This window comes from Porcisia hertigi, chromosome 30 (genome assembly GCF_017918235.1).
Source record: "Porcisia hertigi strain C119 chromosome 30, whole genome shotgun sequence".
Lineage (NCBI taxonomy): Eukaryota > Euglenozoa > Kinetoplastea > Trypanosomatida > Trypanosomatidae > Porcisia > Porcisia hertigi.
The window spans coordinates 561,581-587,944 of record NC_090589.1 but is presented as its reverse complement, the minus strand read 5'-3'; the positions used below and the strand labels follow the sequence as shown (position 1 = coordinate 587,944).

The 26,364-nt window shown below is 58.6% G+C and overlaps 5 protein-coding genes across 5 annotated transcripts; all 5 read right to left on the bottom strand.

The window, feature by feature from the left end:
* Positions 1-120: 120 nt before the first annotated feature.
* JKF63_02929 (uncharacterized protein) lies at positions 121-4,533 on the bottom strand (the record flags this gene model as incomplete). Its single annotated transcript, XM_067898953.1, has 1 exon — positions 121-4,533. One exon carries the CDS (start codon positions 4,531-4,533, stop codon positions 121-123), a length of 4,413 nt encoding a protein of 1,470 aa, XP_067755397.1.
* Positions 4,534-6,249: 1,716 nt separating this feature from the next.
* JKF63_02928 (uncharacterized protein) lies at positions 6,250-7,116 on the bottom strand (the record flags this gene model as incomplete). Its single annotated transcript, XM_067898952.1, has 1 exon — positions 6,250-7,116. The coding sequence occupies one exon, from the start codon at positions 7,114-7,116 to the stop codon at positions 6,250-6,252; it is 867 nt and encodes a 288-aa protein (XP_067755396.1).
* A 1,034-nt stretch (positions 7,117-8,150) lies between these two features.
* Positions 8,151-12,566, bottom strand: JKF63_02927 (uncharacterized protein; the record flags this gene model as incomplete). Its single annotated transcript, XM_067898951.1, has 1 exon — positions 8,151-12,566. The coding sequence occupies one exon, from the start codon at positions 12,564-12,566 to the stop codon at positions 8,151-8,153; it is 4,416 nt and encodes a 1,471-aa protein (XP_067755395.1).
* A 1,115-nt stretch (positions 12,567-13,681) lies between these two features.
* Positions 13,682-15,826, bottom strand: JKF63_02926 (uncharacterized protein; the record flags this gene model as incomplete). Its single annotated transcript, XM_067898950.1, has 1 exon — positions 13,682-15,826. The coding sequence occupies one exon, from the start codon at positions 15,824-15,826 to the stop codon at positions 13,682-13,684; it is 2,145 nt and encodes a 714-aa protein (XP_067755394.1).
* Positions 15,827-17,471: 1,645 nt separating this feature from the next.
* On the bottom strand, positions 17,472-23,405 carry JKF63_02925 (uncharacterized protein; the record flags this gene model as incomplete). The annotated part of the gene is made up of 1 exon (XM_067898949.1): positions 17,472-23,405. One exon carries the CDS (start codon positions 23,403-23,405, stop codon positions 17,472-17,474), a length of 5,934 nt encoding a protein of 1,977 aa, XP_067755393.1.
* Positions 23,406-26,364: the final 2,959 nt, after the last annotated feature.

The window sequence follows — 26,364 nt, the reverse complement described above, 5'->3', positions numbered from 1 at the left end:
GGAGGATAACCCCAGAGGCGGAAGCAACATAGACTGCGCGAGTCACCGCACCTGACACAGGAGGACGCCATCGCGCAACCACGACTGCGCGGTCATGACGCGCCGCGCACGGTGGTGCTTTCAGGCGGTTTCCTTTCGGCGCCGCTGACGTCTCTTTCTGGCGCGTGAATCGAGGAATCGCAAGTAGCGCGCTGCCACCTCGGCATCGTCATCGACACCCTCCTTTGTCCAGCATGCCTCACGGAAGCTGTCGGGCACGTCAACGCTGACAAGCCGCATACGCTTGGCCACGCGACGATCACGCCTCTGCCGTCGACGCCTTTGCTCCTCTGGGTCGTTCTCCAGCGAGTCGTTACTGACCGCGGTGTTGAGAGAGTCGATCAAGAGCTCGGGGCCGCGCTTCGCGATGCGAAGAAGATGGCTGTACTCCAACCAAAACAAGGCACTATTCCGCAGAGGGTCTGTGGTGGGGGCGGACGGGTGGGTGAGTGGCGGTAGCACGACGGATGCGACGAGAGCGGCCGCCTGGGGTTCACTGGCAGTGGTGAAGCCGGTGCCTTCGCCTGCGACGAAGGCTTCAGAGGAATCCTCTCCTCCTCCTCCTCGTCCTCCTCGTCCTCCCGAGCTCACGTCGCCGGCAGAGATGCTGCTCAGCGACAAAACTGCCCCACTGTCGCGATGGGGGTATGGAAATGCTTTGCCTGACTCCCTCTCAAGTCGCAAATGCAGATCCGCAGTGCTCATTGGTGGCCGAGTCGCAAGAAGCCGCGCAACGACGCTCGTGGTGGGTGCGCAGCCCACATCATCCCTCACCTCTTCGGTACTACACGATGTTGCTGCCGCTCGATCCTCCTCAGTGAGCACCAGCTGATCCATCGAGTCAACGAGGCGAGACAGAGAGACCCAAAAGGACTCCAATGGTGCTTGGGTGTCTGGCGCAGACCCACTAGGGTCGTGGACCGCGTCCTCACACCCGGGCCCTGGTGCTTCCTGGCAGCCAGCCGTCGGTGAGAGCGGTGTGGTGGCGCCAGGAATAGAGCTCCACAGCGCGCACGTGTCTAGGTCGTTCCCCGGATTTGATTGTGGATCTGCGAATGTTGCCACCTCCACAATCCCCTCTGGCTCTTCGAGTCGCTCTTCTTCGCCCGCCCTTGTCACTTGAAAGACGCCATCGTTGATGATGGCCTGTCGTGGTTTGTTTTTGGACGCGGCACGCTGCGCTACGCGCTGCTCGCTGGGGTCGGAGGTAGTAAGGTAGACAGCCCGCACCGTGTGCCGTTGACCAATGCGGTAAACACGTGCAAGTGCCTGATCCTCGTTGGTCGCAGTGTAGTCACGGTCTACAAGAACAACTACGTGCGCAACTTGCAGGTTAATCCCGCACCCGCCGGCCTGGACAGAGAGAATGAAGAACAGACAGCCGGGGTCTTCACGAAAGCGCCGCACACTCGTTACACGTTGGACCTCGCTGCTGCCGCCCGTGAGCACCTCGGTGTGACTTGCCCAGCCGCGGCTGTGAACATAGTCGACCAGCAGATCCACACAGTCGAGCCAATGGGTGAAGAGCACCACCTTGTGCTGCGCCACGTACAGGCGCGAGAGCAGCAGGTGCAGAATAAGGAACTTGCCGCTGCACGCAAGAGTGAGACCGGCAGCGCCACAGCCATCCACGGCCTCGGCTTCGAGAACACGGTGCTCCAAGGTTGCTGTAGCGATCGAGTCCGCAGTGCTGTAGCCTTCCTGCGTGACCTCATCGAGGCCGTGCCGGTGGAGCACCTGTGAACAAAAAGGTAGTAGAAAAGCGTGGTTGCATAAAAACTGCGCAGTTGATTCCGAGACTCCGGCGCTGGTGAGCCCAAAGGCTCTGTCCCTCTGCACTGCACAACGCAGAGCGTCATTGCACCCGGCGCTCGCCAGGGCAGGAAGATAGCGCAAGACAAGTTCGGTAAGCTCATCACAGTTCGTGTGAGCTTCGTTGTGTGCCTTGAGAGTGTCGAGGGACGGTGACACCTCGCTTTGTCGGGCCTCTGATGCCAAAACCGGAGCAGCCCCGCATTCACTGTATCCCACACATTGGCCAGACCCCATCTTCAGCTCTGGAGAAGCGCTCGTGTGCGACGTCCCACCAGCGGCACCTTCGGCATCCATGCTGGCATCGTCGCCGGCCTCGCTGGTGCTGCTGCTGGTGCTGGTCATTGCACTGTGCTGATCTCCCGTCACGCTGAACACAGCGGGTGTTCGCCGCTGCTCACGCATCATAAACAGCAGGCGCTGCTGCATCGCACTCAATGGACACCACAGGTGGTGAAACGTCATTCGGAGAGTCGCGTCCACGTCGGCCTTCGTACGCCGAAGAAGAAACGGCCGCAGGACTTGATGCAGCCGCAGTATCAGCAGGCCACGCTCCTCCTCAGTGAGCTCCATCTCCTGCGCCGCGTACACTCGAAACGGACGACGAAACACCTCGTCGAAGGAGTCCTTGTCAGCAAACACACTCGGATTCAAAAAAAACAACAGAGACCAGAGCTCTTGCAGGTCACTGCTAAGCGGCGTCCCCGTCAACACCAGGCGGCGCAAGCACCGAAGGTTCAAGATGGAGCGTGCCGTGATGGTGCCCAGGTTAGCTACCGCCTTGTGCGCCTCATCCACGACTAGGTAGTGCCACCCAATGCGCGCCGCCTCTGCACCAACGCGGCGGACAGCGTGTATTGGAAGGAGAACAATGTCATAGGCCTTGGCGTCACGCACGGGGTCATCTAGCTCCTGATACACGGCAACACGAAGAGCATTCGACACGAATTGCTCGCAAGCCTCGCGCCATTCTCGAACCACCGACAGCGGTGCGAGAACCAAATGCGGTAGGTGCGGCGCTATGGGCTTGGGCGACATTCTGCCACCGTTCCTGCACGTGACCGGCTCGGCTGCACCCCTGTTCTTGAGGTAAAGGAAAAAAGCGAGGGTCTGAATGGTTTTACCGACGCCCATCTCGTCTGCCAATATCCCGTTGATATGATTGGCATCGAGGGACGCGAGAAAACGCAACCCATCCATCTGATGTGGAAGCAGGGTGGCATCCAGACCAGCCGGCTGGCACGATACAAACGCATCCACGCTATGCACGAGCTTGAACTCGTTCTTGGTGGATGTCACGTAGGCCCGAAAGCGCTGGTAATCACCGCTCCGGCAGCGCGCCGCCTCACCTGGGCAGTCGGTGTCACCCAACTCATCAAGGGCTGTAAGCGCTGTATGCGTCGTGGACAAGGCGTTTGCTTTGCCACCGCCCCCGTCTGCAGAGGCAGGAGTGGCGTGGGACTGAAGACGCAGCCCAATCCGGCGCATAAAGTCTTCCGTTTTCTCCATTATCTTGAGAAGCGAAGATACCTTCAGCAGGCTGATGTGCTCAGCAAACGCCTCCGCGTCATTGGAGCGGAGCGCGTTCAGTCGTGCCCGCGCTTCAGCCTCGCTGTGTAGCTTCCAGTACTTGCTCAGCTCCGTCTCTATATCCAATGGGAGCCCGAGCGCCTTGGGCGCGCCTCGTGGGGCGGAGCCGGAGGTAAGCGTAGGTGCCCCATAGAGGCCGCTCCTCTTTGGTTTTGTCGCTGCTTGCGGAACTGAAACGTCCGGAGTTGAGTAACGCACAAAACAGTCGTTGTAGAGGTGCGAGCCAGCCCAATGCTGCATCGGGATCGGCGGAAGGCGAGAAAAAAAGTGGCAAGGCGCCGAGATCGATGCAGCTGATCCGCCTTTGAGCAGCTGTGTCCTGCAGGCTGCAGCGACGGCGTTCAGCATCGACTCCTGGTGTGCAACAGCGTTCATGAAGACCCCCATGTCTCTACGCAAAGCAACTTGCCGAGCCGCCGTCGTAACCCCAGACGCTCTCGCGGCCCGGCGCTCGTCGGGGGGGAGCAGGTGGGCGCCAGGACCCGCTGTGCTGTCGTCGCCGAGCAGATGAGTGCGCAGTCGACGCCCCGTGATGGCAGTAAGGGTTTCTTTTGCCACTTGAAAGTAACGCGCTTTTAGCTCCCAGGTGTTGTTGCAATCGCCGTTCCCGCATGTGCTGCGGGCCGCAGTGAACGCGTGCCCGCTCGTCTGCTGAGCCTCTGATGCAGTTGCAGCCTCGACCAAGGAAGAACCAGAACAGAAAAAACGCAAATGGTGCAGGCGTCTCTGTGCATCCTGCGCCGGCATGACCCTCTCCCGTTGCATCAGCTGCTGAGGGAGAGTCGCCATCGCCCCCGCAGATGTGGCGCCGGTGGACTCGTACGAGCGCAAATCGTTGCACGGTACCGTGTCAACGGGGGTAGCGACCACATCGCTGCCGGGGTTCAGCCAGCGAATTCTCCCCGCCTCGCACCTTGTCGAGAATTCTGGGCAAATGGGACTCGTCTGACCACCACGTGGGCTGTGCGAAGAGAATTGTGCCGCCCGTGCGCTCTGTGTGTCTCCGTGAGAAAATATCGCTGCACCACCTAGCCTCTGCAGCGCGGCACAGAAGAGGTCATGGGTGCTGGCGAGAGGAGTCTCCAAAGACATTGGACAGTGGTGGTGACAGGGTTGGACCGGGCAGGTCCACAGGAGTGGGATGGCCACTTTTGCGAATTGTGCTGTCGCCCACAACGCAAGCAAGCAGGGGAGGAGGGGGAAAGGGGGTCTGACCCCATAGAGCGCAGTGGAGTGAGTAGAGAAGAAAAGCCAAGAGAGAGTGAGAGAGGTGAGTATGGACGATGGGTGTAAGCATAGTTCGAGCTGAGCCACCTCCTCCACGTGAAGAAACATGGACACGTTTGCGTGCAGAAATAATAGGAGCTTCAAGCGGGGGTGGGGGGCACGCGAGGATCACGGAGCACTGGTTGGGACTCTGTTTAGCCCTTTGGCTTCTCAAGCGAATGAGGAGGGCTTGCACACAGACACAAGAGCGTAGGGAAAAAAAAAGAGGGGGAGCCCTCCCCCCCCCCCTCGGTGACGGCGCTCATGCTCAAGCCTCGGACAGGCACCACTGCGCAGATATACGCCCCCGCCCCCTTGGTGAACACGTCAGAGGACGTGGTATACGGAGGGGGAAGTGATTCGCGCTGATTTTCCTTGTCAAACTCCTCTCACAGACCTGCACCTACGAGGGAGGAGGTGTGCACGTGTGCGTCTGCGGGGGTGTCGCGGCAGTAGCGCGCGTTGCTGGGTCATCAACTGTAGAGACTGGGGGCCTTCGTAAAAGTTGTATCACCTCGTTTCTGTGAGGGTGTCGCGTTGGCTCTTCCTTGTGGAGGAAACACTTGCTATGTGCAGCACACAGCTCTCCTCTGGCCTCCCCTCCGCCATATAGCACAGTGTTTCCCTCACTCATCCACGGCATTGTTGGAACCCTCCCAGCAGCCCAGCCCAGGTTGTCTTCAGGTCACTCGGGCCGCTCCCTATGCGCTTGACCTTCGCGCGCTGATAACTTGAGAGCCCATTGTCGAAAACTTCTCTCCTCATTGTGACGAGTCACGAATGCGCGGAGCGGCAGAGTTTCTTGGGATGGGGGGAGGGGAGGGGAGGGGGGGGGGGTTGGAAGAGTAGGGCAAATTCGAGATGAAGGCGGGGCGTTTCTCAGTGTGTACTCGACGTGACAATATTTTGGTGAATCATGGGGCAACGAGCAATAAAAAAAGAAAAAACTGCACACACACGCACACACACACGGACGCGGCGGCACGCAATGTAGCACCAGTTTGTTTGAATGAATGGAAGTGTTACACGAGTCTTTGCTTGTTGTTAGGACAGATATATAGAAAAGAGAAGGAAGCGTGCGGAAAGCACAGAGACAACCGGTTGTCAACCAAAACGCACAGAATCACCCACACGCAAATATGTGACAACACCGCGTTCAGCACGTGAATGCGGATCACCAAAGGAAGGAGGAGCACGAGCGAGAGGACCGAACTGAGGACACGGAAAAAAGAGGGGGGAAGCGAGAGCAAGAGCGAGCGCAAGAGCAAGAGATTACCCGCACCGGATGACCGACGTGAATCTCGAAAGGAAAAAAAGTTCTCTGTCATGACCGCCACAGAAATGGTGCGCAGAACACCACATACATGAACCGGTTTAAAAAAGAAAAAAAAACGTGTTCATTCAGTCGAATGGCAAGAGAAGAACACAAGTAGAATCAGCCGAGCACTCTCACCTACCGCCCCCTCACCCGCCCACTTTGCTCTGTGCCACCTAAACATGCGGCCATCATTTTAAAAACGAACCAGCGGGTGGGTCCAACGCCTACAAGAGCCGGCGCTTCTTTGCGGTGTTCATGTACGGCTGCAGCACCCACTCCGTCTCTGCATCAGCCATTTCGAGTGTGCCGAGCATCACGCGGTACGGGGTCAACTCGAACCTAGGACCCACTTCAGTCAGCTCCACCTGCCTCTTGCCCTTCTCCCGTTTGAAAGTGTGATGCCGAAAGCTGATGAAGTCGTTTTCGTTGTCGAACGTAAGCACGCGGAGTGCGTCGGCCTTCGGGACGGGGAAAAGATGGCGCAGCACCTCTTTTATGCGCACGCCCAGCTTAGTAGAGAAGTTCTCGAATATGAGATGGGGATACTGCTCCGACATCGTGCCCACGCCGTCGATGTCGTGACGTGCTACAAGATTGTGGATGGTGAAGGTGACGGTGGGACCTAGGGGGAGATGGGAAACAATTAAGCTATCCGGCACCCCCTGCGATTCCTGCAGTACCACTACATCAGTGTAGTTCTCTTTTCGGGCGGCATCCATGAGCTGATGAACGCTGAGGTTGCCACGATTCATTCGCACGGCATTCGGTACAATGAGACGCACTTCCTTGGCAAACTCCAGCAGTTTCTGCGACGCGTTACGAGACGTCGTGACGAGGACGTGTGGGTCCTCCTGGCCCGCGTTGGCATACTCGTCATCGACGGTGGTCGTGATGTTGCGGGTCTGTGCGTCATCAAGCTCCGTAAACTTCTTCAGTGCCAGCGCATCTTTTTTGAGGTGCCCAGGCAGCGGTGTAGTGGTTTCCAGCGCATTGCGAAACTGCTCCTTGCGTACGTGAATCGCCTCATGAACGCGCTCGTGCTGCTTGCGCTCGAGGAACTCTTTGCGCGTACGGACAACGCTGCGCCGCATGACGATGGACAACAGCGATGACGCGCTGTATCAAGTAGAGAGACGAATTATCTTTAAACAGATTTAAAAGGGGGATTAAAGAGGAGTGGAACGTTGACACCAAAGCCAATGCGCGCACGTATACACACACACACACACTCTCTCGCCTCTCGACGGCTTTGTGTGGTAAAAGATGCTGCGCGTTGGTCAGTCGTACTGTTATGAACGTCGAAGCAGTGCGTCTACGCAGCGGCCCCCTCTCGTTACTCAACAACCACCACACCCACCTCTCTTTTCTATTGTGTATGTGTGTTGAGTGGTGCTGTGTTTTAATTTTTCTTCGGTTGAGGACACACTACTTTTTTTTCTCTGTCTTTTTTCTGTTGCTTGCAGTTCCCGTTTGTCAGTGGCTCAAATCTGCACTGAAAAGCAAACGCGGACGCAACACAGGAAGGGGAAGAGGAGGAGGGGAGGGGGAAGTAAACGACGCAGTCAAGAAAGAGAGGTGGGGGGGGAAGGAAAAGAAGGGATAGTACAACAAGTGGTGGCTATCGCCATTGGTGGCGCCAGAGCACGTGACTCTGCAGAGGAGAGAGAGCACACCGTGAATATACCCCACGTTCTCCGCTGAGGCGTAACTCATCACATGGATGCTGCAAAAGGTTTTGCGCTGGGCAGCACACCTGCGCGGGCACATGTATCCGTCACACATCTGCGCTCGCACGCGTGTGAGCGTGTGTGTCTGCGCGCGCGCACGATCAAACAAGGCATATGCAGGGGTAAGGTGTAGCATGTGCCTCGCCCCCACCCTTGGCTCGCTGTCAATTGCGTAGCAGCTATACACTGTCAATGGTGTCGTTGTCTACTAACACACCCTTTTTTCTCTGGAACCTCTACTTCTCCCCTCATCCCTGATCTGTATCGTTCTTTTCCAAATCAAGCCACCCTGATACAGGACTAGTGGGAAGCTGTAAATGCAAAGCGCTCTGCTCCCGTGTGCAACCTCCCCCCCCCATCCCCGCGCGTCATACCCATGCAGACCACGGGCAACGTGATCAGCTGGGCTCCCCCGCGTGTTGACGACATGCGTGGCAGTAAACCGGATATTTTCGGAGCTGCTCTCCCGTGGTTTCTGTCCCGGCAACGGCAGTAAATGCGAGAGGAAACGCCAACGACGCGCCATCACGTATCACAGCAGCCGGGTCCCCGACACGACCTCCAGAGACGGCACCTCCTCGCCCGGCAAAGGCCTCCGTCGTTGACCTCATACACTGCAGCACACAAGTCGGGTGGTACATGTGCTGGCACGCAAAGACAACCACCTCATGTATGACTAGCTGGCGACACACTGCACAGCGGCGCACTGTCCCAGACACCTCTGCGGGCCCTTCACCGAGATTGAATGGCACAGTGACAGCACCACCGCTGGCAAAAGTCCCGTTCTCGGCTGGGCTTCGACCTCGACCTATCGTGATTGCCGCCGTGCGACGCTTCAGCAGCTGCCCATAGTAGCTCACCAAATCCCTCTCCCCAACCTTTGACACAGTGGAAAGAAACGCGATCTCCTCCGCCATGGTGCGTGCGATGGCGGCTATGCTGGGCCCAGCGCGCAGAATGGGTTCACGGCACGGAAGCTTCGAAAGAACAAAGCCCACGTCCAGCGCTGGAAGCTCCATGAACTGTGGCTCTGCTAGCGTCTGGAGAAGGTCGCCGAGGAGGTTAAGCGGCACCACGCACTGCGGCGGCGGGTCAGGCACATTTTCGGTCGCATCGGCATCAGAGGATGCGCGCCACTGCGCTTTCTCTGCGTCCTGAGGGTATGAGATGTCGCTGCCGTGGCGGCCCTTTGAGTCCACCACACTGGCAAGAGGTACTGCAGAGGCGGCGCCGCTGAACCCCCTCGACACCCCATTCGCCCTGTACAAGTCCCCCAGGGTAACGCGGTACTGCTGCGCAATCAGCGCGTACGTTTCGTTAGGCTGTGTGGTGTGCGTAATGTAGCGCACCCGGACACCGCATCCCTCAGGGGTGCCCTTGGTGTGGTCAAGAACACACGTCGGCAAGCTCGCGTTATACGCCACGGTGAAGTCGACCAGTCGCGTGAACAGGGCTGCCTGCTCCTCCTGATCTGGAACGGAGACAACGAACTTCAAGGCGTGCGGGAGGTCGTGCATTTTTTCCACAAGGATACGCAGAGCCTCGTCCTCGCGACCCATACGAAACAGGAGAAAAATCTCCTCCTCAACGAAGTTGTGTTTGTGGCATAGCGCGTGCAACTCACGGATACGCTCAATATACATGGACATCTCTTTGAGAAAGGGAAGCAGGGATGGGCGGTCGTAGTCAATGTAAAGCGTCGCCACCAGTTGAGCGTTCTGCTTCGCTAATCGGAGGAACACTTTCGGGTGTGATTCACGCACGAGGTTTAGATAGCGCAGCAGGTGCAACCGATCATTGTGCTCCAAGCGGCAGACGACGGACTCTGCGCAGAGCGGGTCCTGCGCGGAACCGCACGGCGACGTGTCCCAAGAAGGTGACGGCGAAGAACGCGCGGCAGCACCAATGGGGTCGGCGACAGACGGGGACGGCACGGCCACGCCATCGCCGTCAGCTAGACTGTTGTGATTCGTCGACTCTGTCACATGCTCCAAGAGCAGCTGCAACGTGGCCTCCTCTCTGCTGTGCAGCAACTCCGGAAGTAGCTCGAGGGTCTTGTGCAAAAGCCGCTCGTCGCGGATAAGGCCGAACACCTCGTGGTCGCTGCGTGGGGAAGAAGGCAAATGGAGTAGCACTTGGAGTGCCTCCTCATGCCGACCAGCACACCGGAGGAGAAAGCCATAACTCGCAACCAACGACCACCGTGACGTCCGGCTCATTGGTGGTGAAGTAACAGCAGCAGCTGTGTCAGCTACGGCGGTCGGCGAAGGCGAATACGATGCTTCCCCTGCAGGGCTCGCCTCTGCCTTTCCGCCTTGCGGGGCATCCGGTGAAGCAGGAGCCGGCGCCACATACGGCACACGAATGTGATCCGCGGTGACCGCACAAAGTGAAGAGCTCGCGTCGCACACCGTCTCGTCTCTCGACCCCTCATGCGTGCCATCCCTCACCCCAGACCCCTCATCGTCGCTATCCTGGCATTCCCACCAGGCGGCAGCCGCACACTGCTCTCGGTACGCCACCTCCGTCGCCTTCAGGACAACCGGCACGCTGAAGAGCGTCTTGAACCTGTGCAACGCGGCGTAAAAGAGAATCGGGTCGTGGCGGAGGCAACGCAGGAGCACCAAATCGTAATACTCTCTTTGAATGGGAATCTGCACGGTGGCAACTGCAGGAGCGGAGAGCGGGGCCTCGGAAACAACTGGGTCGGCGTGAGTGTCGCTGTATCCCTCCACTCCAGATGGGCTGGTCAGCCTGTACTCGGCTGATGCGCCTGTGCTGGCTGGTAGAAGCGCAATGAGCCGCCACGACTCACCGCAAGTGTCCAGGCGGTAGATCCACTGCTCCCATGCAGCGCTGTTGTCACGCGGGACAACTTCAGGGAGCAGCTCGATTAACTTCAACAAAGCCCCGTCCTCCGCGTCGCGGTTGTGGAACAGATGCATAAGCCATTGCTGTCCAATGTGTCCCAAGGCATGCCGTCGCAGCTGACACGCGCGTGTCGACGCATACCGGTAAGCCTGTTCAAACTGGCCTGAGCGCAGTAAAAAATCGATGTGATCATCGATGTCAGGTGGCACTGCCTTCACGACTGTGTCAACAGAAAGGATGAAGTATTGAGTGCATGGAGACGGTGCCAGCGGGTCTGGTGGCAAGGCCACTTGCTGCGGTGATGCCGGAGACCTCACCCGCCCTGCAAGCGTCGGCGGCACCCCGAGATAGGTGAGACGAAGCTGCAATGGGTGAATAAAACGGACGGGCATGCGGCAGCGGTAGACGTCCGTCAAGGTATCGCGCTTAACTACACGCACCTCCAAGTCCTTCATTACCCCCTCCGCGCCACGCTCTACGATGCCCGCCAGGACCACGTACCGCTGCGGGCCATACGGGGCGATGCCGCAGACTCGGTATGGGAGCACAGTACCACTCGGACGCAGCGGATCGGTGGTGCGCAATCGTGCAACGTACGGAACCCGTCCAGCCGCGCTAGAAGTGGTCACAGGCTGTGACAAAGGAATCACAGGAGCTTTGACAGGGGCTGCACGCGATGGGGACGCCCACGAGGGTCTATCTTGGCGTTCGTCTTGCGAGATGGTAGAAGGTTGTAGCCCATCGGGAGTGGCAACACTTGCCTCGCCCCCTGCACCCACACGCGAGCCTGCGTACAGTTGGACCTCCTGCACCACATCCCCCCATCCACAGAGCAACGCTGCCGTGGGGCCAGTCCCGAAAGCCGGGTCCTTCGAGGAATGATACTCCCACCGTAGCGTTGGCGGGTACAAGCAGTTCTGTGCGGTAATGCCAGGTAATTGAACGCGGCGCACCAGGGACTCGCTCTTTGTGTCGTAAAGGGTGAGCTCAGCATCGGAAAGCCACGCAACAACGTCGCTCGCAGGCCCGCGGCACCAGCGGATCTTGTGAATACGTCCGCGTCCTTCCTGTAGGGTTCTGACGCGCCGACTGTTGCTCCACAGAAAACCTTTGGTGAGCAGGAGCACCCTCGATGCACCGCCACACACCATTGGAGAGCTATCCATCTTGTGGTACAGTGGGTGCAGAGCGACAGACTCGATTGGGCCGCTCAACTCAGCCATCCAAACATCCTGTACATCACGACGACTTTGAACTGTGACGTACCCGGCCTTGTCGCATGCCGCGATGTAGAGCTCGTTGATTGTGCAGTCGACATCACAAATCGGCTCGTGGTGATTCACGTACACCTCCTTCAGCCTGCCGGTGGATGGATCAACCACTGCGACAGTGCCCTGGTTCGTACCCAGCACGAGGATCTGGCCGAACGCTTCGATCGCCATGAGTCGGTGATCCTTGAGAGCTTCCTCGTCAAGTGTGAAGCTGAGAAATCTCAAGAGATCCTCCTGCAGAGACAGAGAGGCTGGTGTTGAGACTCGGTCCTCCCCCACGTCGCCGCTACTACCACAGCTGTTGCTGTCAGCAGGCGCCCCATCCTCTTCGTCGTAGCCGCTGTCATACTCGTAGTAAGTTGTATCGCTGTCAGTCCCGGTGTCGTCCACAGCGTGGTCGTCAGCTTTGTCGCCGTTACCGGGGGGGCCCTGTTCAGTGGCACGACCGTCAGCACCCGTTCTTTTTTCAAGCGTATGGTGAGAAGCAGAAACACTGTTGTTGCTCGTTTGACTGTCGTCGTCCTTTCGATGGCGTAACGCTGGGGATGCAGGGCTGCCATCGTGCTCAAGGACTGGCGCCGGTGGGGAAGAAGGCGGCGGCGGCGCAGGTCTGTCGCCGCTGTCGCTGCCGCCATGAGTGGACCTGTGTGTCCGAGGCCCGTGCGAGTGCATACGTGTAAGGGCACGCGCACCTCTACCTTGGCACTAAACGAAGCAGAAGATAAAAAGAGAAAGAACCGCACCAGAAACTCTCCTCTGCCTGCGTAACAAGGGGAGGAGAAGCAAAGGAGGAGGGGGGGGGGCGGCTGCGTGGATGAGGCCTATGGTAGCACCTACGATTGTGCAGAAGACTGTGCAGCAGTCACCCACCAAATACGCACACGTCCATTGATATTCTCCTTCACGAGGTGGAGTGACCGCAAGAAGAAAGGGCGGGGGGGAAGGGGGCGTGGTGAGAGAGGAGGGAGGGAGGGAGGGAGGGAGAGAAGGGCAGAAACGAATACATAAAATTAGACATGTGCTAGAAGGAAGCAGTGCATTGCCGGAAGCGAGCCTCACAGGGCAGTCATCACCCCCCCCCTCTTCGCCCAGCCGAGGAGTACAACAGTGGAACGAAGAAAAAAAGAAGCAACTGGCATCTGCAGTTGCGTCACTAGAAACAAAATTACGGCAGGGGATCAGTCGATTGTGTGTGTGTGTGTGTGTGTGTGTGTGTGTGTGTGTAGGGGGGGGAGGAGACAAGCGACAGAAACATTCACCCCGCGCCCCTCCCCCCCCCCTGCCTTTCCGCGCATGCCGACGACAGCCAGTGGCAGACTCACAAAGTCGTTCAATGGAGACAAAATCAGGGCGCATCACCTGTGCGCTGACCCTCGCGGTGCATCGCTGTGTTAGTCTCAGCACCTTCTCTTTTTGGTCCAAGAAAGGATCCCTCGCATGTATGTACAGAGCAGGAAAATACATCGCTTCGAATCAGGCTTTTCACTTCGCACACTTCGCTTCTCTCATGTCATTAGATTGCCCTGCCTCACATCCCCTCCTCCTCCTGCTTCCCTCTCCCCCCCCTCCCTCCCTCCCTCTACACGCGCGCACACAGAAACGCGTGACCCTCGCGCGGCGCCGACTTCAACGCAGCCGCGGTCCCCAAACCTGCACCCTTGCACTCAGCGAATGTGAGGGGGGGGGGGGGGCACAGAAAAGGAGACACGTGTGTATGAGATCGTGAGACAGCGAAAAGGGGTGAGCAAAGTGGGACCGTGGCTCCCTGCACTGAGCTAACACGCGCATCAATTTTCCTCATGCATCATGCGCGACCTTCCCCCCAGCAACACCGTCTCCAGCAGACCCTGCTCCACATCCCGTCGCTGCATCGTCAGCACCGAGGACGGTGCCTGTCGCCTCATCTCCAAGTGCTCTTCAGCCTGTCGTCGCCGCGACATGTCGGCCTCTATAGCGTCCTTGTGTAGGAGAGTCTGATGTTGCTGAAGCAGGAGATTGCGGTAGCTGTACTGGAGAAGAAGTGACGAGAGAATCACCTGCTCACGACGCATCGCTTCGCAGGTTTTGCTGCCAGGCGCAAGGTGCACATTTTCGTCGTGCAGAGAGTCCGCGTCTGTGCTGAGCGGCCTCGACTCTACCCCACCTTCCTCTGCTATGCTCGAAATAAGGTCGCCCGCATTCGCGGCGCCGCTGGCTTCTTCAACCTGCTCGGCATCACCGCCCCTCGGGGTCGTCAAAGCTGTCGTGGCAGTTGTCACGGCCCTTGCGGTTAGCTGCCGCTGAAGGTCACCAAGGCGCCCCAAGGCAGTGGTGAGCTGCTGCCGCAGGTCTTCCCTTTCTCGCTCGACTTGGCGGAGCTGAGCCCGCCACGTATCGTTGGCGGTGGAGACGTCGGCAACGGGAACTACCATGGCAGCCATTTGACGCTGCAGAATGCCAACCTGCCGCTGTAGATTATCGCGCTGCTGCCGCGCATCGTCCAGCTCATTTTCCAATGCCAGCACACGGTCCACTGAACCGTTGGAGACAAAGGAGCTGTTGAACTGGGAAACATCGTCGTGGCCGAGTCCCCGCAGCCGGTCCTGATCTAGTGTGAGGACCATCACACGCGATTGGAGCTCCTCCACCTGCGTTTCCAGCTCCATGCGTGCCTTCATCTGCTCTGCGAGCTTATCCTCTGTCACCGCAAGTTTCTGCACTGCCTCGCGTCGCTCCTCTGACTTGACAATAATGCCCTCTTCCGCTGACTTCAGGCGACGGCGCAGAGCCTGCAAGGCCATTTCGTGGGCGGCGGCCGCCTCTCTCAGCGCGGTAACCTGCGTCGATTGTTGCTCAACACGTGCCTTGAGGGCACTGATAGTCTCGTCCTTCTGCGCGCAGCGCCGCTGCCACACGGATAGAATATCACTACTCTCACCGTCCGCAACTTCGCTAGCGCCGCCCTCTGTTGTCGCTACCCCAGCCAGGGCAGTCACTGCGGGCGACATCTTCGCCTGATCATGAAGTAACAGCTGATATTTGCCCTCTGCGATCTCCTTGTCCTCACTGCTAAGCCGGTAAGCGTCTTGCAACGCGGTGAGCTCTGCCTTGACCTCGGCAAGCTCGTGTCGTAGCTGGTAGGTGGCATTGCGGTAGTAACCCTCGTCCTCCTCGCCGGCAGCAGCGGCGGCAGCGCGAGAGTGGGCACCGTTGAAAAACTGAGAAGATGGGAAAGTACCGCCAGCGGCGCCGCTTGTCGTCAATGAGGAGGCTGCCACGGAGCTGCCGCTAGTAGTTTGTGAACCGTTTGGTGGGCAAAGATGCGCAGACGAGCCAGACACACCCTGCCCAGACCCAGCGCCTCCTCGTCGAGAAGGTTTCAGCTCATGAACCCGCATTATCTCTTTGACCCAATCAGACAACACCACCTGTTCCTGCCGAGAGAGTGCCTTGACCTCGCTCAGCACAGCAGGGACGCCACTGAGCACAACAAGTGTGACCACGACACCTGCCAGGTGCGTTAGCTGCTGCTGCTGCTGCTGCTGCACCGCCTCTTTGCTGGTGGAACCTTCGTCAGGCTCTCCTGACGAACCAGCAAGCACTGCTGGATTGAGCCCCTGTGTGACAGGCCTCGAGGACGTCGTGGACATTGCCTCCTGTGTATATGCACTGATGCCGCGGAGTAGCACGCGCATGTTACGTTCTCGCCTCTGCGCATCCACCTCGGGCATCGACACTGTAGAAAACGAAACAGTCACGCTTTCATCGGTCGGGTCAGTACACGTGGACGGAAACACGTCGGGGGCGATCAGGCGCAGCGTCGAATATAATGCGGCGCCGTCGGAGAGCTGTGCGAAATTCGTGAGTGTGTACCCTGACGCATCCGTCCGATCGAGAAGCAGCAGCCGACGCACGAGCGCCAACATTGCCGCCTGGCGTTCCTGGCTTGTCATTGTCGATTACAAAAAGAGGAGGGGAGGGACGTTGTTGGTAGCTGCAAACCCACTTGCACACGCACACCGGGAAAGAAGCGAGAGCACAAAGAGGGAGGAGCAACAACAAGTGAGAAAATGTAGGACACACAAAAAAAGGAGGTGACAGAGAAAAGATATCCCACGAGGATCTCAGCCACGAACGCAGACGAAGGGGGGAGGGGAGGAAGGAGAAAGTGGTCGTAATAACGCGCTGGAGAGAGGTGGAGGAGGAGGGGGCCGAGAGAACTAGCGAACACTTACACCTGCAGGCGACACCAGACGGCAATGCAAAGCCACACCAACAGAACAGGCCCAGCGAGGGAGGGGGGAGGGGGGGGTTATCATTTTTACAAAAGCAAACGGTGCTTCTAACGAGGGGTGGGGGCTCCCCCCTCTTCCCTTCCAAGATGGATGACAGCGCGCGTGTTCAAATTGAGCACGTGGGGGGGGCACAGAGGAGCCGCTTTGGGGAAATACGAAGGGAGCAAAGGAGAACACAAAAAAAAAGGGGTTTTCCCCCCATCAACCCCCCCCCTCCCGTATATTCGATTGTGTGCGTGTCCAAAGTTTAGCTAAAGAGCTCCTCGCTCGCTTCACTAGGAGGGGGTGTTTTTTTTTTTGAATTATTCCCCAACGAGCAGGGCCGTGGACGTGAGAGTGTCAACGTATTCTCGGATGTGTGCCCGCGCCCCTCGGCACTGCGGATAGAAATTTTAAAAACGTGAAACAGAGAGAGAAACAGTGAGAAGGGAGTATGACTCTGGAAAAAGCAGCTTGTCCCCACTCCCCCTCCCCCAGCGCAGGAAAGAAGGCGCAGCGCATTGACTGACGGGGAGGGGCGGGGGATTGCCGTTCACCCCTATTTCCCTAGCGGCTTCTCACCCTGTCCCTCGAAAAGAAGAAAGCGCAGAGTACCAGAGACAGCAACATGCACCGGTCGACTGGGTCGAGAGACCAAGGCCGGAGGTGGAGATAAATGGCGGCCCCCCCCCACACACACACGCACACACAACTGGCCAGCAGGTGTATGGCTGCCGCTGTTCTCTTCCGCTGTTGATGTTCCCCGCACCCCCCCCGCACCCCAAGTGGTCGAAACAGGGATCAACGAGCTCGCCCAGGTGGCCCTCCCCCCCCCACCGCCACAAGTACAACACTTGTCGCCGCACCCTACCCCTCCCTCCCTCTCCCCCTACGCACAAATAAACAGCCACGTACACTGTGTGAAGAAATGATATCTAGTAGTTGGTGGCCGAAGTCTACACGAGAGGATCATTTAAAAAGGGGGGAGGGAAAAAAGACAACTCGGGCGAAGAGGAGATGGAGTGGGAGGGTCACAATCACAGGTGTGAGGGCATCTGAGAGTAAATATGTCGGGGTGCACCTGTGCCACGGAGGACCAAGAACGTCAGAATTAACACAAGCGTCGCTGAATGTATAAAAGTGTTGTGCAACGCGGAAGCGGGGGGAGGAGGAGGGGAGGGGGGGGGAGAATAGCGCTTTCATGATGGGAAACGGGGTATGTGAGAAGATACATCCGTGGTGCTCCTTGACTGAGCCACCACCCGCCAACACTGAGCCACAATTCAAGCCACCCGTCGCCGTCTCTCGAGGGGTGCGATCTCCCTTATGTGCACCCAGAGGGGTGGAAAGGAGGCACTTTCGCTGCTTCCTGGACGTCCTCTATGCAGCAGCACGGCACCTTGGCGAGCGCGCCTGCGATGGCGCTTCGACCACGCTGGTTATCAAACCACAGGGAAGCGATAGCGGTGGCTGCCAAATAACGCCGACGATGCGATTCCGAGTCTGATGTCGTTACTCTTACCGGAAGCATATCGGCCTCCGCCTGCTGTGCAGGAGAGCCACTGCACATGGTTGTCTCGATCTCCAGCAGAGAACCATCCAACCCTGCAGCGCCAGAGCGAATAATGTTGTCTCCAAACAAGCGATGCGGCAGGGGCGTAGCAGAAACGCTGCCCACATCAGGCGCACCACCCAGTGCGGCGCTTGGCGGCTTTTCCTTCACCTCCAATAGACCACGAGCTGCGTCACCGGATGCGGGGCTTGTCGTGCTGCAGAACGGCTCTTCTTCGAAGCGCGCCATGCCACGAGCGTAGACGCACACTTGCTTCGCCCAATCAACCTCAGTCTTGTTCTCTACATCAATCACATCCTCGCGCAGCATCACCTCCGGACAAGCACTGCCTCGAGAGGTCAGAAACGCGGTGCCACCCATCGCTGTTGGCCGAGCTGTGGTGATTGACCGTTTGGAGCTCGGCGGCGGGGATGAATGGGGACGCCATTCGATCAGCTGGCTGACTGTCGTGAGCCGCATAACGGCTGCCTTGAGCGTTAATAGCACACGTGCATCTTGACAGAGAGCTGACTTCAGAGCATCGACGAAGCACATATTGCGAATGGCGAGTAGGGCAAGAGTAGCTGCCGGAGCATGCGAAGAAGACGCTGGCGTCCCGGCAAGCTCCAGTAGGACACTGAACAAGTCTGACTGCCGCACCAACAACTTGGCAACGGAAACGTGTGACGACAGCGTGGCCACTAGACGCAGCCAGTGCAACGGCACGGCGAGCTCACGTCCGTGTCGCCGCAACTTGCGATCGCACTCCACGACAGCACGCGCGAGGTACTCCACACCGCGATGCTTCATAAATGCAGATAAAAACGCGGACGTGGTCGGTGCGTCAGATGCGGCGTTTTCACCATCCCCCTGCAACCGCATGCCACAGAGTACTGCGCATACATCGCAGCCTACGACGCAAACAATGTCGCGCTCTGCCCGCAGAGCTGCCTCACCACGGGGAGGGGAGCGCGACGCTGGGGATGCGGATCGGAAACATCGAGAACGGTCTTGCGGTGTCGATGTCGGGGAGCAAGTACGGCTGCTCGATCTGATACCGGCCGCACAGTCCGCGCCGGCCCAGCGGCTCGGCATATGAAACATCAGCGCCAAGAGGCGGCCAAACAGGGTGCGGCCAAGCGGATCCCCCGTACTGGCAATCTCGGTAAGCATGCAGCACCGGCCCTCATACGTATCGCACATGCTCCGCAATGCGCGCACAACAGTGGACTGCAGCTGTTCGGCACGCAGAGCGTCACACAGCACGGCGCATAGACCCTGCCGCTGGGCGACAGTGAGAAATTCCTGTCGTTGCATGACGCCGTGCCTCTCGCCCTCTGTCGTTGGATCGGAGGCATGCATAGCACCCTCCGCTGCTCTCGCGCCTGTGCAGGAAACTAGGCTGGTCAGCAAAGATACCAAAACCTGGAAGTGCTGCAGCTCCCTGGCGGCCTTTGCGGCATCGCTCGGCTGAATAGATGGGCGACGCAGAGAGCCGTGACCACCGCGCTTCGCTGAGCTCGATGGCAGCATTGCGTTGTCCCTTACACAGTCGACGATGCGCTTGAGGGAGGCGATGTTCGCGTCTACCCACCCATCTTTGGAAGTGACTGCGTACATGGCTGCGCTTCGCACGCGCCGCAGCAGACGACACTGGAGTCCGCTCACACACGGGAGGCGGCGCAGCGTTGTGGATGCGGCAAACAGCGCGGCGCCGCAGGCCTCTAGCATGCTGAGCTGCTCCATTGGAGACGCATCCACGACCGCGGACACAAGCGAGGCGGCTAGGCACCGCGTGCGCTGTGACAAACTTGGAGACATCTCCTGCATTGCAGACAAGGCACCGAGGCAGGCGTCCTTCAGCATCCCTGCATCGCTGCGTGTCAAGAGAAGACTGCCGTGCACTCGAGCCCCGCCAGCGGCCCCGACCTCGGCCTGCGCCGTGCAACCGTACGAGCCCGTCAGCCAGGAAGCGCCAACGCGACTGGCCCACTGAATGGCAGCCTGGTAACCCAACACAAGCGCCGGTGGAGGAGTCCACGACGGTAGTAAACGTGTCACGTCACCGCACTTGGACGCCGGTGCGCAGGCTGCCTGAAAGCGCTTCGACAGCAACGCCACCACGTCGTGCGGCGTCGGCAACTGTAGTGCTGCAGCGACCGCATCCAAGAAAAGCGCAGTGCCCAGTGAGGCAACCCGCACCTCAGCCGCTGCGTCCCGGAACAGCTCCTCCAGCGCGCGGAACAAGGTCCCCGTGAAGTGGTACTGTAGCGCGATCTGCTCAGCTGCTGTGAGGGCCCGCAAGCATGCATCCTTTGCGACACCACCGCTGCCCCAACGAGCGGGGCTGTGAGAGGCCTCGCTTGTGTGCTTGAAGGCGCTGCAGATACGTGTGAGACGTCTGTTATCTGCAGTAATGCTCTGGAGTAGCAGCACCCACTCTTCTAGCGAAGATGCACCAGCTGGATAGAAAGGGAGCGTGACGGGCTCCTGCACTGTGGTGCACTCCTTCGCAATGTTGCTTGAGGAAGAGGATGCCTGTGGAGGCTTGCATTCCCGGTCGTCTTGTGCGCGGTGACGACGAGCCCGAAGGTAAGTCTGCAGGTGTGTGGCCAGCTGCAGCAGTGCGTTCACAGCGTAGGCGCTCCCGGTGCTGGTGCTACGTCTCCCTGACGCTATCGTCGCTAGCAGTTTGCGAGACAGGGGGCTATCATCAAAGTGGAAGTACTCGTTCAGCAGCTCCGCCGCAGTGGGCAGCCGACGCCGCGGCGGCGATGAAGACGCCGACACCTCCCTCGTCGAGGACGCCGCTGTCTTCTTCGCTGTCTCGGCATCCATCAGCAAATCGACCATCACCGTTAGCCACTCTGCAGCCGCTGCCGCCTCCCACTGGGCGGCGCGGGGTCCGTAATCTAGTACGCACGAGACGGCCGCGCTAGCAAGTGAGGGCATGTGTCTGAGAACCACTAGTGCCTCCTCCAGGCGCCGGCTCACGTACACCAAAAGACGATAAGGCACCGCGCGCACCGGTGGGTGCACACTGCGGTGCGAGACGCATGTGAGCCTGGGAAGCGCTCGTACAAGATCCTCGAGCGCGAAGCCGGACACGCTCATTGGAACGTCGCCGCGGCTCCGTAGGCGACCGGCTTGCGCGTGATATTGCAGACAGGCATCCAGCGCCACCAGGGCGCACTCGCCAAGAGAGGTGTACCTTGAGCACCGCAAATTCAAGGGTACGTGATGCACCGGAGAGGCCGCCCCGCACTCCTGCGCCGCTGTCACATCAGGGTTGTTCACTGCCATGTCGACAAGCACCGGTATCAGCGACTGGGTGGAGAGCGACAACTCTGCCTGGATCGAGGCTGTGGCGTCCTTCTCTTCAGCCTGTACCTTCGAGTCCCGCACAGGTGCCGCGGTGGCTCTCTCTCCCGAGTCGTCGCACGCTGCGCCGCCCCAGCACAATACGTCCCCCAGAACAGCGGCCACCAGTCGGCACCCAAGCACCGCCACCGTCGACGCATCTGTCCGCACGCTGCGCTGCGCGTCTTCTAGGTACACCTCATCCGAGAGTGCACCATCAATACTAGTGGGGGTGTCGAGAAGAACAGATCGGCAGCCCTGTGCGCGCTGGACAGCCATCTGCGCCACCTCGAGCACACGCCCCTGCGAGACCCACAGCCGCTGCGTGTGGACAGGAGCACTCGTGTAGATGTTCAAAAGAAAAGAAAGCAATATCACCCCGATAGAGGGACGCAGCAGCACCGCCATCTCCTGAGCTTTGCGGGCTGCGGCGTACGGCAGTAACGCGGACCCGCCCACGTTTGAGAAACCCACACTGTCGCGACCGTCTCCGTAGCGGAGCGATGAACGGTCGAGAGAAGGCACGACAACGGCCGGGTCCGCGCTAATGTTGCCTAAGCCCAGAGAGCCCGTGGGCGCTTGCGTCAATAGGACTGTAGCGTTCACAGTACCCGCAATGTTTGTGTGTGTCGGCGTGATGGCCGAAACAGTGAGCGAAGAATTCGCTTGATGGCCATTATTGCTGCGCACTTGCCCTGGCGATGCCCGGTCACCATTCTCGGCCAACTCCGAGCGCAGCATAGGCAACAGCACCGACGCAGCCACCTCCAGGACACAGTTATGAGTATCTTGTCGCAGAGCACTCACGGAATGCTGATGGCCAATCCAAAGCAGCAGGAGAGTAAAGAGGACACGATCGCGGCGGGACCGCGGAGCTGCGGTGAGGTATCGCCCTAGGCAGCGGTGAAACATCTCCGGTGTCAGCGCCGCTCCGACAGTGGATGCATCCGCGACAGTCAAGCACCATAGCCAATCCAGGGCGTCAAAGAACGCGTCATGCGAGCAAGACGCTGCAAGGTGCTGCAGCGTCTCTTCGACCACATCCAACGGAACAGCACAGACGAGGCGCTCCGGCTCGGTATCTACCATGGCGCTTATGTCGTGCGGCTGTGAAGACGGCGCTGAAGGGTTTCCCGATTCCGCAGCGGGGCTCACTGCGGGGGTCGAGAAAGAGCGCCCTGCGCCCCTGGCATGAAAGGTGTCTTGACGTGCGAGAGGAGCAGTACCAGAAGCAGCAGCAGCAGCAGCGTTACCAGATCTCTCCGCTTCACCTGGGAGCAAGGCTGTAAAGTCGAGGCGGCGCTTTGCGGGTGACCGTAGACCACTTTCCAGGTCGTCAAGCGCGCACGGCGTAGCAGTGTTAGGCGACGGTGACGACGTTGCCGTGTGCGCGGGTGCCGCTCCGGTGATGGTGACATTCAGGTCAAAGCTGTCGGCAGTAGACTCGCGTGCGTCGCCATCACTGTATGGGGCCCTGCCAGGAGTGGCGCCGCCGACTGACGCGGGTGCAGCAGAGTGAGGTACACGGCCGTGGCGAATTTGATGCTTGTGAAGGCGCTTTGAGGCTTGGTTGAAGAGAGAGATCGCGGCGAGCCGACGAGGCCCTTGCTGCACCGCAAGTAGCTCCGCCAACATGTCGGTGGCGAGCTGCAGCAAAGCCCCATGTTCCTGGACGGCCTCGACGAGGGAGCGAACATGACGCTGCAGGGGGACTGACTCCCTCAGCTGGGCCAAGTCTGTTTTGTCCAAGCACAGGTGTGCGTTCTCGACACGCGCGCCGTCCTCGTTGTTGGCACCGCCGGTGCAACCGACCGAGTCACCCCCAAGTGGGAGTGCGAGCAGCTGCTGTAGAAGGCCGGCTGTGATACCGTAGAGCTGTGAAGGCGCCATCCGCATTACGTCAAGCAGTGTCTCGAGCATGGGACCTGCGCGGGCCAATACCAGCAGACTGTAGTACGCGTCACCGTCTGCGTGAAGCGAGACCATGAGGTCGATGCACTGGGAGATGGACTCGGCCAAGACGAAGCTGAGCTCATCGTTGAGGGCGACAGCTGCTAAGGGGGGTGACGGTGGTGAGAGAGTAGAAGTGGTCCCGTCATGGGGCTGCAGACGCTCGCGCGGGCGCTCGGCGAGGACGCAGCCGCGCCACACGTCAAACAGGCGCAGGAGCAGATCACCTTGCTGTAGCACCGCAGCAATCGATACGCGCGAGAGCAACAGCCTCTTCAGCAGCTCTGCACCCTCCATGACGACAAGCGCATTGTGGTGGGTCAGTTTGGCGGTCAGCTCCGCAAAGAAAGCAAGCCACTTTGCCTGGGTGAAGAACGCGGCGGAAGGAAAGGGCATGTCGTGATGTGAAATGGAGAGAGGAGAGAAATATTGGGCAAGGGGGAGAGAAGAAGAAACGATCGACTCAGCTGCCCTCCCCTGGAGTCGTTTCCCTTGATCTGGTGTATGTGCTTTGGCTAGCGAAGTGGATACGTTCTGCCTCGGCAATAGAACGAGATAATGCCGACCTGATGCGGTGGGCTCTATGCAGTGGTAAAGATGTACCTATTGTGTGTGACTACGCGTATGTGTATGTGTGTGTGTGTGTGTGTAGAGAGAGACACGGGAGCATTGAAAGCTGATGTAGTTCGTGGAGAAAGCCAACTGCTGCTGCCAAATCCCTCCAACAGACACACTGCACGCACACGCCAAAAGGACGTACTCCTCGCCCTGTATGTGAGAAAGAAAGAGGTGGCAGTCAAAATGACGGTGCTCTGTCTTTACGGAGCTAACACGTTTGTGGTATGCGCGAAAGAAGCGGAGAGAGAAGGGGGGGTGCCACGATTTGTCGACCGCACAGTCTCCCGTATATGGTTGGGAAGGGAAAGACGTAAGAAAAGTTCGAGTACAAATAACATCTATATATATATATATAAACACGTGTGTATGTGATGAAGGGAAGTGCGTGTGTGTGTGTGTGCGTGTGTGCGTGCCCCTTCCCTCCCATCTGTCTCTGTGTGTGTGTGTGTGTGTGTGTGTACTTCGGTGGGTGAAGTGCAGATGAAGTCAAAATGGGGGGAAATATTTTTAAAAAAGAAAGTGCCAGAAGTGAAGTGCGTCCGCGCAAGTCCTTATCAGGCAGCAATGAAAACAAGCGGCAATGAAGCAGCCGGTTGTCGTGGGGCTTTGATGTGCACGTGTGTTTGGTGTGGCACAAGCATGGGCGCCAGTACCCGTGTGGGCGGAAGCAACAGCGAGAACAATATAATCAGATTCCACTCCGCCGAGGGAGTTTGGGAGAGGTGACACAGCACAAACAGGGTGCGCTACTATTTCAAGTACGCGCGCACAGGACGCGGAGGGTGGCACCGAGGACGTGTGAGCCAGAAAAACGTACGCACGCACGCTAATTCGGCTGGACAACACAGCAGTGCGAGGGATTGGGGAAGCGGGGGAGGGGAAGAGGGGCAGCAATGAAGAGATCAAAAGCTGTCGAGTACCGGGGTGCTGCTGCCTTTATTCCACACTTGACTGTTGCACCACCACACCACGCGAGGTTCACATGATATATTCACTAATTTGCCAAGGCATCCATTTTGTCCCGCACACGCAACCAGATATGAGTGACGCAGCCGTGTGGGGGGGGTCGACCGACGCCCATACCTGGGCAACGTAGGGTGAAGCCCAAGGCACACTCCCAAGTAGGAGCGATGCTCACGACACGAGACACTGCACCCTGTGCTCACATCGTTGTCAGACGTGTCACCATCTACAAAGCATGCGTGCCACCACGTGTGTTTGTGACGAGGGGAAGCCTCATGTGCATCACGCGCCAGATACACACACACACACAGACACACACGGCCCGCGCCCCCCCCCCACCACCACCACCACCCACCTCATCGCCATTCGCAAACACGTCAGGAAACGAATTATGCCGTACAACACAAGAAAACAAAAAGATTTCAAGGACACGAGCAAATTTTCATCAGCTCCACCGCGTCATATTTTCCAGCGTAGTACCCTGGAAGGTAGCGGCGCTCTTGGAAACCCAGCCGACGGTACATGGCAAGTGTGGCATCAATCATCGCTGCACGGCCCTCTCGCTCCGACTCAGAGTAATCCGCATCTTGGCGATGGCGCTGCAACCCCCTGTTATCCTGCTGGCATTCCTGTTTCACCTTGTCATCGCCGCGAGAACGCTTTGCTGACCGCGGCTCGGCCGCCAATGTGTGTAGGTGCCACCGCTGAATAGCGTAAGCGACACCGTCTCCCCGGTCAGAGACGAACACACCAGCTGGTGCCTCCGTACACGCAACGCACTGCGCCAGGAGCCATGAGGCGAGGCCGCGACGCCGGTAGCGCTGGTGAGTGACAACGACCTGAATGTAACCCTCCACGGAGGGTCGGCCGCTGCTGACGTGGGCATTGCGTGCTGCTCGGCGGCTCACTAAAGAGTGAGTGGAACCCGTGTCTGTCGATAGACGCACCCACACAATGCCAACGACACAGGCAAGCCGCTGTTGCGCATGAATACAGGGCAACGAACTCGCCGCACACGTGTCACCACCTCTGCCAAGCGAGAAACTTGAGGCTGTGGCCACCTGCGTGGGATTGCTCGTCGAGGCCCCCGTCATGGCCTGTAGCATCTCAGGTGCCCTGTCATTGACTGTCAGTTCGACTGTTCTCTGCGTTTCCGCTGCATCGGCATTTGCGATCGCCACCCAATACGCGTGCACTTGGAGCAGCTGCGCACGACTGCAGGGAGGGTATGGTGCAAAAGACCACTCGCCGCTTCCATCGAGCTGCTGCACAACATCGAGGAATGAAGTAGGTGCGGCTGGATCCCGCCTTGATGGTAGAGGCGCTGCTGCACCACAATTATTCGGGGCCTGCTTTGACTTTGTTAGGCAGTACACACGAAACTGCGAGGCAACACTCGCAGTTGAAGTCGGTGGAAAACTATTGTCGTGCATTTACATGTGAAAGAGGAAGGGAGAGGGGGGGAGGGCGAATGAGGAGGCTCTCTGGTATATTTCCCCTTCCTTCTCTCCTCTCATAAAGTTCGAAAATCGTGCCTGTACGTGTATGTTTCAATAGATTTATGTATAATATATATATGTGTGTGTGTGTGTGTTTTTTGGGAGGTGGCACGAAACAGCGACAACGTTGATGCATTGGGGGCAGATGAACACAATTGAACGAAAGACGAGCGGCGCAGACACAACAGAAGAACGTCAAAAAGGAGTAAGGGGGGGGGGAGGAGGAGGAGGAATAAAATAAAAATAAAAAAAGAGAGCTCCAGGCAGTGACAAAC